Source organism: Oenanthe melanoleuca, chromosome 1, assembly GCF_029582105.1.
Source record: "Oenanthe melanoleuca isolate GR-GAL-2019-014 chromosome 1, OMel1.0, whole genome shotgun sequence".
Taxonomy (NCBI): Eukaryota; Metazoa; Chordata; class Aves; order Passeriformes; family Muscicapidae; genus Oenanthe; species Oenanthe melanoleuca.
The window spans coordinates 26,216,927-26,230,779 of NC_079333.1; the positions used below are offsets into that span (position 1 = coordinate 26,216,927).

The 13,853-nt window shown below is 41.0% G+C and overlaps 1 protein-coding gene across 1 annotated transcript in view; it reads right to left on the reverse strand.

The window, feature by feature from the left end:
- Positions 1-7,046: 7,046 nt before the first annotated feature.
- Positions 7,047-13,853, reverse strand: part of MAN1A2 (mannosidase alpha class 1A member 2) — a 135,275-nt gene continuing 128,468 nt past the window's right edge. The window contains exon 13 of the mRNA XM_056514231.1: positions 7,047-11,637. Within this exon, the coding sequence (XP_056370206.1) occupies positions 11,505-11,637 (133 nt within the window). The 3' untranslated portion in view covers positions 7,047-11,504. The remainder of the gene's footprint in view (positions 11,638-13,853) is intronic.

Genomic DNA, 13,853 nt, shown 5'->3' on the forward strand with positions numbered 1-13,853 from the left:
ATGAAGCATCTTCACCTTCTCTATTTTCTTTTTTAAATATTTTTTCACCTCAAAATTTTCAGCGTGGTGATTCCATCAGAAGCCAGATATATATTTTTCTGATAATCCCACATGCAATTTTAGTTAGATATTTAGGTTTAATTTACCTAGACCAAAAGCACACTGGATTTTTTTACATGCACTTGGGCTTTCTACATGCTTTATTTGCAAGTGCTGATGACATAGGGAATGCTGCACTCCCCACTAAGTCCAAGAATGTTCACTTTCAATCGGGGAGTTTATTTTGATCCTCTTGGAATTGATATCTCTTGTCTACAGGGCTCTTGAAATAAACTAGCACACAGGTATTGCTGCAGCAATGGTGTCTCTGGCCAGCCACGAGGAATAATCAGGAGATGAAAACGGTTTGATCCCGATCATGGCACGGCAGGTTCTGCCTGTACAAAGTGGTTGAGGTGGTCGTTCTTCAGCGTTCAACTTTTCCTGTTGCTCTAGGAACTTAAATGCACTGGTAATGTATTTACAGAGAGGACGCAGTTACTCATTTAATCTGAACTCTCTGTTCCCGGTATTGCCATAAAGGAGGGAAAGGAACCGGGACAACTTCGCAGCAGGAGCTGGATCACCTCTCGCAAAAAGCTCTGTGATTAACTGCGAACTGACCGTGTCCTCCTGCAGGATACAGATCCCAGCTGGAATCTCCTGCCCGTCTGTGCCTCGTCTTGGGCTGTGCGAGCCCCCGGCAGCTCTGGAGGCTAAACTGGACATCGGGGTGCTGGTGGCAGAGGGCAAAGCTCCCTGATTTACTGGAAAGGCAGGTGGGAAGTGGCCACGGACACATCTGGGAGAGATCCCAGAGTAAGGACCAGATCCGCACTGGGATCTCGCCGTCCTTTCCCCGGGAAAGGTGTTTTGGGCCAGGAATGTCGTGGAGCGGCCGCTGGGTGGGGTGAGTGCCGTGCAAACCTGAGACTTTCCCTGCGCGTCCCCTCCCCGCAGCTCTTGGGCGAGGACACAGCGGGATCGCAGCCCGCAGCCAGAACTTGCTCCTCGGTGGCGTTTTTTTCTTGGGAAGGGAGGAGTGGGTGATTAGCTGTTCGGCAGGACCGATGCTTTGCTCCTCACAGCTTAGATCCGCTGGCTCTATTGGTCTGTGCCTCTCACTGCCACAAGATGGTATCTTCAGCGATGGCTTCCGCTCACTTGCTCTGCAAAGCCCAGCTTAATATTCCGGCTGCGGAGTTTCTGTCTTCACAAAGTCTGCACTTCTAGCACAAAAAACACAGTGCAAGGTTCTGGATCAGGCTGCCTGCTGCTGGATACGGGGAATCCAGACAGACAAAGTGACCAACCCCGTTACATCGCAGAAGTTAAGTATTAACCCCACCTCCTCTTCTGCTAACATTTTTGGGTGCTTTGCAACCCAAGACAACTCCTCTTACACGTCAAAATTTCAAAATGTCGCTTTAAGGGAATGACTTGATACGTGTATTTCAAGAAAAGGTCTCAGGTTCATCCTCTGAACACTGCTCCAGTGGGAGTAATGCCACGTTTAGCTGTGACAACACAAGAACTACAGCACAGCTGAGACAGTGTCTGGAAGAAGCTTCCAAAACAAGAGTGTCACTGTCTAGCTTTTTGCTCCTGTCTGAGAACAAATTGGTTAATACACTGGAAGTCTGATGGGTCTCTGTACAAGCAGATAAGTAGCACAGGATTAAAAAAATCCCTCGAGTTTCTCCCTTGCTTCCTCCCTCCAGCACTCCTGCAGGAAGTGATGGAAGAACCACAGGTGATAGAGTCAAGGTCAAGTGTATGAATCCCATTCATTATTCACTTTGGTGTGGAAAAATCATTCTGTCCCTCTAAAGATCAGTGCAAGAATCCAAAAGTAATTGTGGGGCTCACTTTTATATCACAGGGACATTTTACTTGGATGTCCTGGTTTTGAGTGTTATGATTTGTATTCAGTTACTGTGAACCATCACACTAAAACTAGGATGTCACCAACTGTTTGAACCAGAGCAGTCAACAGGATAAATTTCATGGTATGTCTATGGAATGAAGAACTATGTCTGCTTCACCTTTAAGTTATAAAAAAATTTTAAAATGGTGTTTTCTGAAAAGCAAGTTGTCCATAAATATTTGTAGCAATGCTCAGGGTGAGCTTAATGCAGCAATGCCCACTCTTGATAATTTCATGATGCTGGAACTTCTGCCAGATTAGAAGAAAAGCCAAGTTTTATTTTTCCTTTTTTTTTAAGGGTGGTTGTCACCATTCTGGAGGAAAAAAAAAAAAAAAAGCCAGGACTTGGAAATATTAAACTATGAGTGACACAAAATCTTGAGATTAAAAAAAAAATCCCACAACTTCAGACATGAGAAAAGATCCTCAAACTCATTATTTAGAAGCAATCTCATAATTCTTGCAGCTTGACTCATCAGTTTTTGAAAAATCAGACTTGTCAAGCAGCTGAAGTACAGCCTTTTCTCAACAGGAGCCAGTTAAAATCTTATGGAGCCCACAGAGGCTACAGACCCTCCACATCAGGCGACTTTTTTCCCTCCACAGGGAAGGCTCCTCACAGTCACAGTTCATGTCCCACATCACAAATGCATTTTTATCCTTTGTATTGATTTTCTGATCTGTTCAGGGCAGACTGCTGTGCCCCCTGTGCCTGGCTGGCTCTGCTCAGCCTCACTGACTCGTCAGACCGGGAACTTCGCACACACAGCGCTGGGCAAAGGCTGCTCAGCATTTGGGAGACACTGTGTTTGCCATTTGAACCTCAAAGTTCAATGTCACCATTCTGGAAGTCAGTCTGATACTATTATTGAAAACAAATGACTTATGGATTCTGAGCTGACCAGAACCAGAGCACACCCAGCTACATCCTTGCCCGTTCCCAACAGCTTGAGCTGGCAAGGTATTTCTACTGGAGGGCTAAAAAAAGGACAGATGTGGGCAGAGCATCTTTCTGATGCAGCTAACCAGCATCTGGCACTGAACATGACCTGTTCAGAGAGAACAACTCCAGGGCTACACACTGTGTTCTGTGAAGGGATGGATGGGCTTTACTCACAGACTTCTATTAAGAAATAGCATGAGCAGAATCCATAGGAAATTTAAGGCAGTGTATTGAAAGGTTTTCTTAGGGGACACACTTGAAAAAGCAGCATTTGTGTATTATTTAAGCTAATAAAAAATCAGTGTAATGATGTTACCTGGATGTGGCAGCGAATTTTTCACTGTTGTCACTGAACTCATCAAAGCCTGCTTCACAGTGAAGCAATTAATTCCACAAGTTGATGGCTGGTGGGTATTCAAAGACTTGGAGGATCCTTTTCCTGTGGAAAATTTCCACTTCAATTGCAAAATATCTAATGAGAACCTGAAAATCTAACCTTGCTGTGATACAAGTAGAAGTACAGTGTGGGAGCTTGGCATAAGGTTTAGCAGACTGTGGTACTGGTCTGACATAAATGGTTGCTCAAGTTACACTGGTTTGATTTGAGCACACTAACTGCAAGAATCTATGTACTCTTTGCAATTATGTGCCTGGCTAAAGTGTACAAAGTGTGTGACCACGTATCAGTGCAGAGCTAAGAGAACACTTGCAAAAATGCAGAGAACTGTCAGGGGAATCTCTTGATGTGAACATTAATTAGTGTATAAATAGCCCACAGGCACAAAGCACCTCAAGTAATAATGGGATGTGTACCCAAATAAAGGACAAAATGAGCCATCTAGAACTGGGGGCAAAAAGAATTTAAATGCATGCAGCAGACAGTATCTTCAGAGATTCTTTCTTGAGGGTACTGATGATCTTCACTTATTTTGCTGTGTAAGAATCACTGCACAAAGAACTGTATTTGCAGACTTTACCACTCCTTTGTTTTAAAGTAATATTCTTAGTTACCTGGGTTTTGTTCAGTAACAATCTTTAGATCAAAAGAGATTGGTATCCCTATGTTGTTAACACTGTGCTCCAGCATGCTGCAATCTGTTTCTGATTTCTCCACAGCAAATCCAGTGGTGAAAGGTCATTGGTAACCCTGTTAGAAAACTTAATAGGAAGTATTTTGGTGAATTTCTATCCATCATTACTCAAACAGCATAGCAAATGTGAATGAATAGCTCCCATCCATAAAGTTATGAAAGGTTTTTTACTTCCTGATTTAATGGCATTTTACACTTGTCCTGCCCTAGAAACAGATAACAGAGAAAAGGAAAAAGCTTTTGTAAATTCAACCCTAGACTTAGAGATCCCAGAGGAGCTCTGGAATGCAGCACAAGAAAGGACCTCCTATATCCTGATTCAGGTACATGAAACTGCAGGCAAGCACAAAACATCATCCATTTATTCAGCAGATAAACATGTTTTCTACTCCTAGGACCTCATTGTCATAAATGATTCAGGCATTGCAGGTACCACTTTGTGTGGGGCTTTTGTGAAAGGTTTGTCCTCCAGTAAAAAAAGCTTTTTTCTCTCCCAGGCTGATCAAGCACTTGATGGGTTGTGGACAGCTCTTTCAACCTTCCACTTTGCCAGACTGAACTCCTCTCACCTCTCCTGAGGTCAACTCTCCATTCCCTGGTAAGTCTCAACACTCCTGTCTCCCCTGAGATAAGCCCTCCTGAATACAGGTGACCAGAACCACACACCAGATCTCAGAGCTGGTCACCCATCTCTGCATGGCACTGACACGTTTTTGTTTCATCAGAAACACCCTCTCAGTGCATGGATGTCTTGCCAGCACCATGAGGCTCTGGCAGAGCTTGCTCTGCTCCCTGACAGCTGCTATTGATTCAATAAGTGACTGGATCAATTCCAAAGAATGCCCCCCCCCCCCCACCATGGATGTCAAGGCCTATTAAATACCAAGATAACCACCTATGACTCAGGAAGCTGCAGATCACTTCAGGGTACATTTGTGAAGTATCAAAATTCTCTTTCTTGGTCTTCTGTTGGAATTTGCTCTTGATCAGAGTTGAGTCAAGATACGAGGCCAGACAGACCTTAGACTCAGCACAGTATTTTTATTTTCACTTGCTTTTTCAGCCTGCATTGGTGATTTATGTATTATGGCTGACTGTATGCTCCATTTTCTCTTTTGCTGAGTTCAGATTGATAACATCCCAGATTATAGTGAAAGGTTTTGCTCCTCGTCCCAGGAGGAACAACTTTGCATTTTGACTTTTTAAATTTTGTCTTCTGCTGTTCCAGACCTCAGCATTATCTGATCCTTTATGCTCTCTACTGACAATTCTTTCTAGATTTTTCCACAAATTCTTCTTGCTATTACAGACAGACATCATACCTGTCACCTGTGACTACTCGTACAATGGAAACAATCTAAGAAAGAAAACAGTAACATTATTTGTACACAAGAACACACAGTGCTTTTTACTTTCTCCCCAAATTCTTCCCTGAATTTTTACCTGCAAATAAGTTTGGCTATATGAGCGACATCTCTTTCTCAAACCATTTCTCATGGGAGTTGGCTTAGCCTTAAATAGTGTCAAAAAGACTCTTGCTCTTCATATTAAAAACAAAAATGCATGCCATCACCAGCCTTCCCACATCCCACACGTGAACCAGCACAGTTATGCTTCCTTTCCACAGCCCACAGAAAGCCTATGACTTTGCACTGAGAGAAGCCAGCTCCCAGAGCTACAAGACAAAGGCTAAAAATAACCCATTAAAGTATTAATTTCAGGATTTTTAAATACAGCTAATTAATATGCATAGGAAAGGCACACAGTCTCCAGGAAGGAGCACACACAATCACTGTCTGCAAGGGAAGGGGGGGTGGGTGACATGCAGGCACAGTGCCAGTGGAGATAAAAGAGGATATTCCCTATATATATCCCTTGGGCAGAGAACATGAAAAAGAATGTCTGTTTCAGATGAGGTGGAAGCACTTCACTATTGAAGAGGCAGAGACAATGCAGTGCAACCACAATGGACAGGACACACCTTGCTACACCAAGTGAATTCCAGTGAGGTGGCTCAGGGGCTGAGGACGCCACAGGGACATCAATGGATGCAAAAGCTGCTGCTTTGGAAGTGATGCTGCAGTTGGAAGCTGGGTGCAGTGTGAATGTGCCCGTGCAAAAAGCTATGGAGCAACAGCTGGATGAAAACCTGGATCTCAAGGTGGATAGCATGACAGTACAACAACCTTGTGTGGCACTCAGTTATGGCAATTTCCTCTTATGAGAGTTACATCTTGAGGTTGAAGCACCCTGGGAAGGTTGGGCATTGGATATAAAGCAGGACACAAGGGCTGGCAATCATGGCACATCACAAAAACAAGGTACCACGTATGAGCAACATGAGTGACGTCAAACAGAAAGGATTATCCGCAGTAATGTGAATCAGAAAGCAAATCTGGTTATTCAAAAGCTGTACTGCAAAAAATAGAGCTGTAGCAGTAATTCCAGGGAATTGCAAGGTGCAGGGGCAAAACAAGCTCAGTTGAAGCCATTTCCTTATACCAATTTCCCTGGTGAATAACACATAAAACAATTGAGAACTTTTTCCCAGACAGCAGAGGAATGGACAGACAGACTTTATTGCCCAACCCACTGGCTACTGAAGTCTCAAGAAAAGCTGGGGGTTTAACCTGCTGGCTTAATTATTTAGTACTGCTGCTACTCTGCCTGTCTCTTTACCCTCATCTAAAAGGATCTTTGAACCTTTTAGCCACTTTCACACAACTTGACAAATGGGGAGAAATCTCAAACGTTTGTTAGGTTTGGTGGCTTTCACAATAGTCACCCATTTCACCCAGGAACAGCCTCAAAGTGTTGTGCATGAACTGCGCACTACAAGGACCTTTTAGAAGCAAGTACTGGGTGCAGGGGTTTCAATTTTGCAACAGGGGATCTTGATAAATGCTTAAGTTGACAAAGTCCTTAGTAGGGTTGCAGGGGAAAGAAAAGTTGCAGCACCACCAAGCCTTTGGAATAGGGTCAGCTTCACAGTCCAGTGCTACACAATGCTGCCTGTGGATGAAAAGGACAAAAACAACACCCTTTTCACTTAAAGACATTCTTTATTCAATCTTTTTTTATATACAATATTATTTTTTAATCTGTAAAAAGTACATATGCAGGATTCCAGGTCAGAGGCAGAAGGTTTCCACATCAGAAGATAGACTTTTGCCCTTTTATTTTGGAGGAAAAAATAATCTCTCAGTTTTAGACAAAGCAAGAATAAAGGCAGAATGCAAATCCAACTTCCACCAAGCGATTAGGATTAAAGGCAACAATTCACTGTAACAGGTCAGGCTGTCTCCTCTGACTTTGGTGGTTCCCAACTTTCTTGGGTAATTACAGAGCAGTTTGTTAGAAGGTGCTGACAGCTGAAGCAGCTCGAGCTTAGCATCTCTGCTACAGTTTTATGCACACAACTTGCAAAAGAGCCTGGGTTTCCTCTTTGTATGGCAACTCAAACTCTTGAGTCACTAGACTGTTATCTCAAAATTCAAGGAGTGAAAGAGGGATGTCTTACTCAGGGTGAACTGATGTCCCAACTACAGTATGGGTCAAGAGCTTGCTTTCATTTTTCTCTGGTATCAAGAAGCCTGTTTCTTATTTGTCCTCCCCTTACAAACATGGGCTAAGCTTTGTAGTGTAAATACCAACAGGGTTTGCTTAGGGGGTGCACCTCTAACCTTGAAGGATGGCATTACATTTAATTATTGTCACCTTTCAGAATCCAGGCAACATTCAAATCTTGTAAAATCCTGTGGGGGGATATGTCAGTGTCTGAGAGCTAGAACACGGTGATCCACAAATTTGGAGCAGGAAGCTGAAGGAACAGCAAAGGTGTGACTGGCAGATGGAACTACTTGCTCTTCCTCCAGGGCACTTGCTATTTTTTTATACTTTCCTTGAACTTTAAGTTTGAAGGACTAGATTGTGCAGCAAAATTAATATTCAGAATATCATTCAAGGGTTTTGTTTTTATTTAGAAGACAAAGCTAAGAAGTTGACTTCTTGACTGCAGGACATGCACAGCTCCAGGATTGTTAATGGAAGCTGCGCATGATCTGGCCCCTTTGAAAAGTCAAGCTCTAATTGTTAGAAAAAACTTTTACTGCTGGCAGATTCTGATCAACAGGCTAGTTTGAGGCTTGGACTAGGAAAAGAACCATACATCCTTGTTTTGACTGCATGCAAACAGGAAATAGACAATTCTTGGATTTCCAGGCTCTCGCCCAAATCCAGTATGCCAAAAACATGATTTTTTGTTTTTAATTTCATTCTGTAAGAGGAGAGGGTATTGTAGAAATTGTAAAATGGGACAGCGACCTAGAGAAAATGAGGATTTTTTTGTTAGAGAGTACAGTGCAAGACTCAGAAACAGCTAGGACTAAAAAGTCATTTTTGTGCTTAAATTTACACTCTTATCTTCAAGAAAGTAAGACAGCAGCAACAGAATGAAAATGGCAGCATTCTACTGTACCTTATATACCCAGAGGGAAAACAGTCTGAACTTTGGGTTGCACATAATGCCATCTTGCAGAGCAGAACCTACTTCTCTGTGAAGGACTCAGAACGAGGGTACATGACTTCAGTCAGAAGTTTCAGTATCTGTGCTGCTTGGTAATTAAGCATGTACCTCGGACAGAACCCATTGCTTCCAAACTCTGCTTGATCTAGGAAATCTCAGGGTGACATTTATGAAAGACACAGCAATTAGTCCTTAAAATGCACTATTTTTGATAGACTCTGCATATCATTAGCTTCTGGAGGAAAAGGACAGTTGGTATTTTAAAGAGTGATGGAGAATAAACTGACTGTTGTTGGAGTAACTGGAAAACAAGAAACAAGTGTCTCAAATGTGGTAACTGCTGCTTATCTACACAAAGAGACAGCAGAATTGTACATTTGCTTTAAGAAGAACACCATCCCATAACATGAAACGGCTTAGTCTTCAATTCAGGCTTTCTTGTGGCAGTGAGTTAACACACTAGGATTCACATAGAAATTAAATTTGAAGGGTTCCTCTTTAATTCACAAGAGGGGGATGGAGGAGAAGCACTGATGAGAAGTTTGCTGTTTCTGGGACTCCAGAATTCTGTCCTTGACCTTTCTCTGAACAGACTGGCACCCATTCTACACCTACATTTATGAGGAGGAGTACAGGGATGGGTCTATTGGGCAGAAAGTGCTTTTATTATTTTTTCTTCTTTTTATTTTTTTTTTTTTTTTTTTAACAGAAGGGTCTGCCTTTCCTCTTTCTCCTATATACCCAGAGACATGTAGGAGAAAAAGGCAATTAAGTGCAGTTTTAAATTAATAACAGTTCTCATAGGATCAGAAAAACAATTTGAAAACATAACATATCTGAACTTGGGAAAATGAAAAATTGCTAGTTCTTCAGTAAGTCACTGAATAATAATTAGAAAAATAAATTAATGTGGGGCCAGTAAGAAGAATCCATTAATTAGGATACTTCTAATTTTAAATAAACAATTAATGAAATCAGTATTATTTACTATATCAATTACTTTATAAGTTCTCAAATTACTTTTAGGATACTGCTGGAAATTACAGCAACAAAGTAACTGGTATTAACGTACAAACATTGAGACTGAAACTTTTCCCAAGCTCTGTGTTTTCTTCCTCTTAAACTAAAGTAACTGTCTGGAAAAAAGCATCTGATAGCAATTTTACTTAGATCATATGATGATATCTATGTCTAAGTTAGTGACACAGACCAATGAAGAATAATTTTGGGGGAAAATTCTACAATCAGATATATTATAGTATGATAAGGAGAAAAGTTTTTTTATATAAAACTTCATATAAAAACTTTTTTGAGGAGGGAAAATAGCACTCCCTTTAAATCTGTTGCTGTACCACTGCAGTTCACGCATGAGTTCTTCCACTTGCTTCTGTACAAAAACATCATCAAGATTTTTTAAAGACTCAACCTGTGCACTAATTAGGAGAGAAAACAGCACCTAAAATCTGCTTTTCAGCAAAGGGGCCAGTCACCATGGCAAAAAGATTTGAGAGCTATACAGTGGAATAAAAAGAATAATTTGAGCTGTAAGGGTTCTGAAGAACAGTAAAAAGAGATTGAGAAAGACAAAATTGAAAAGATGAAAAATCTGGAAAGATGAAACTTTTTCCAGCAAATAAATGAAGACTGAAAAAGACTCCATAAGTGATACTATCCAGCCCAGCCATAAAGTACTTGAAAAAACCCCATGCAGGTAGTAGCATCATAAATTAATGAAAGAAGAGACTCTTCAGTTTCTTTTCCCAGTCACATGTGAGACATACTAAGCTGTTTCCAAAGATCATGTTGGATTTGTACTGGAGCACCCAGAAGAAAGGCAAATTTTGTAAAGTAAATAAAATGCAGTTTTAGGATTCTGTCAGACACATATATACCTGCAAATAAGGTTCTGTGAATAGAATCCAAAGAATGAAAAGTAACAGATTGTGTACAAAAATACAGAGCAGCAAACTCTCACTGCTTAGCTCAAGGGGAGCTTCTTTTAGTTCCACATAGTGTATCCACCTACATAAATCATGAAACAGTTATGCTCATGTTGTCATCGCTGTTTATTTAGCTAAAAGAACCAGGACTAAAAAGAGAATGGCTTTTTCATGTGACATAATTTGTGAGGAAGGGAAACTTAGGCTCCTTCCTACTCCTACTTCCTACTCCTGTGATATGCTCCAGACTCTGACTGAGCTTGCCAAATGAACTAAGCCCACACTGATGACAGTGAACTACAAACCAAATGCTTACTAATTGTTTTTTCTTTTTGGATATAAGCATTATTTTGAAAAGGGAAACTGAGGAGGCAACACTTTTTGTACTTTAGAGTTTAGCTCTAACAGATTACAGGCTCTGAGAATGGCTGCCAGTCTGGACAAACAAATGCTCCTTAGAAAATTCAGACAGGTAGAGAAAAAAAAATTCAAATCCTGATGCTGCTGGTGCAGTGGTGCTGCTTTTTGTTGTTGCTTTGTTCATGCCATCACAAAAAAAAAAAAAGAAAAAAGAAAAAAAAGAAAAAAAGAAAAAAAAAAAAAGAAAAAGATTAAGAAGAAAAAAAAAAGAAAAAAAGAAAAAGAAAACCTAGGTATTTGGAGCCCACCCAGTCTGAAGAAGTGACTGTGTGTTGTTTCTTGCAACAGCAAGCAGCAAGTTCCTCTCCCTGGATGGGAAAGACTCTTCTTCCTTGTGCTGCTGCATTTATATTATCTATGGATTCCATGTCTTGCCAGGGTTCAAAGCGTGTGAAGTCTCCATCCTGCAAAATACACACTCACGTGTTTTGGTCATGTATAAAACAGAACTTTAAACTTATTTATATGCTGAAGAGCTTCATTTCCCATGCCAATACTTGCTTGACTCGGGGGTCTAGGTTTACCAAGTGTCTGTCTCTCCTCCTGCTAAAGTCTCAAGTGGTCCATGTAAACAAAACAGAGCTGAAAACAGTCTCTCTTCCTCTTCATAGAGCTGTTTTTATCGATATGCAGGATTTCCTGACAGTGTGGTGTTGGCTAAATGTAGAACAGGCAGAGGATGAGCTTCTGTGTTAAAAACCCAGTTGTCTAATGGTAGGAGATCATCATTGGAGAAAAGCAGATACAAATACCTGAATACCAAGACAGAGATGAAAAACATTAGTATTAAAGCAGAGCATGGGCAGGCAGCTCAGCAGCTACATCTATAAAAAAACTACTTGCTTTCAATCTTTGTACAGCACACACACAGCCTTCCCTATTACAATGATCTGAAGTAATTTTTATTATGATCAAGCTCTTCACTGAAAAGCAAAGACAGAAATTTAATCTTTCCAATAAACTTTTGTTTTTTGAGTCTTTCTTCAAAGACTTGCAATGTACAACAAACATCAAGACACCAACCACAAGTATTTGGGGGGCAAGAGAGCAGAGAAGTCAGAAAGCTTTTCTTAATGGAGTAAACCCACTTGGAAATTACTAATCCTCTTTAATCCAAAGATTTCATGGCAGCACAAAAGAAGCTACTAAACCACGGCAGGTATCTGATTTGTCATCACCATTCTGGAAGAGGGTTCAGCTTCTTGTGAGAAATGGCTCAATAGACTGTACAGAGGTTTTCACAGATGTTGTACATTATCATACAATGCAGAGGACATGAAGCATGTAACAAAATAAGGGTTACTGAGCATATGCAGAAAAAAAAGGATTTGTTGTTCCTTTTTTCTTAATGTACACTTTTGAATGTGGCTGTGCTATAACTCTGTAGGACAAACTGATAACAGGGATCTGTCAAAGCTTCCTACCACAACTGCTAAAACTCAAAGCACATTTCTGTTGTTACAAAAAACCTGGCTGAGTGCAAGCACAACAGCGGGGGTGCACAGGATCTCCCAGCTCCTGCTTGCTTTCCTGCCATCCAGGAAAAGACAGCTCTTGCTGCACTTGGCAAGGGTGTCATTCCAATTGGTGGACTCTGCCACATCCAGAATGTGCACACTTGTTCTGCTGTTCCTTCACTCTCTCTCCATCAGACACTGGGAGTGTCTGCTGCTTTCAGCCTTGTGTCACTGCCTGATCAATTCTTCTGCTGCCTTTATTTGCCAGCTCTATCCACAATCCAGTCAGTGGAGCCCTACTTTTTCTTTCCTTCCTCATCTGTTTACTGTTTACAGATAAAAAATTCTTGCAGAGATGATTCAGTTTTGTCACACATATCTCGTCTCCTTCTCCACACTTTTCATTTGTCTTTGAAGCATCAGGCCCTTCCTTTCCTAATACTTCTTCCTTGCTCTCTCCTGCTGCAGCTCTCCGAGCTCCTTCTCAGCACAGCAGCAATATTTCATCTCACTCAAACTCACCTTCCTCATTTGATTCACACTTTTCCTTTGAATAACTTAAGAAACCTATTTCTCCATCTTGGTCCTTCCCACTCAACAGGTACCTCCATGCCAGGTACCTCTCAAAACTCTTAAATTTGCTGTGTATCTCCGATGAAATGAAGTAACCAAGCAGCAACAAAGCATATTTGGGACAGTTACCAAATCAGAATTTGAGAGGAATGAATATGCAGGAATAATCATAAATAGCAGAAAAGATTACAGCAGGTATTCTATGTCCCTCTTCTGAGGAACATCTTCATTTTCCTCATGACATCACACCCAGCCTTTCTGTCTTTATTTTCATTCAGGCTATCTTGCTTGACCTAATGTTCTTGGCTTTATCTCAATGTGAAACCAGTTTCTGGTTTGGGTTATGCCAATTGCATCAATGTCAAAAACATAAAATATCAAGCTCTTCAATAAACCTTTGTTTTGTTCCACAAGCAGAAAATGCTCCAAACCTAAAGTCAGTAAAAAATTCTGAGTTCTTTCCTAGAAAGAAAGAAATGCCACCATCTGTAATACTTGCACTACAGTATATGCAGTTACTGAATGATGCATCAGTGTATTTTCAGATCTCCTTGTGATTATTTAAGATGCAGACAGGATTCTGGTGATACATCAATAGTCCCCCTTGTCACCACAAAAGTCCCTTAGGAGCAGATTTCATTCTCTCATTTGGCTTTTATAGGCAGATCAATCTTATACCATCAGCTCCTGGAGAGGTACTGTTTCTCTGACCTGACCTGTTTGAAACTGCTGCTTCTCTCTTTGGGACCACTTCTTTTAGTCTCCAGAAAATGAACTTGAAGGAGTAAGTGGAATAAAATTAAATAAGACAACAGAGGAGGTAGCAGTGGCTGACTTTCTTTTTATAATGGTAACACGAAGCAACAAAGTATTTTGATTAGGTAGAGGAATTTGGTAAGGAGCCAGAAAAAGGATAGAATAACCACAGTATCCCCTTA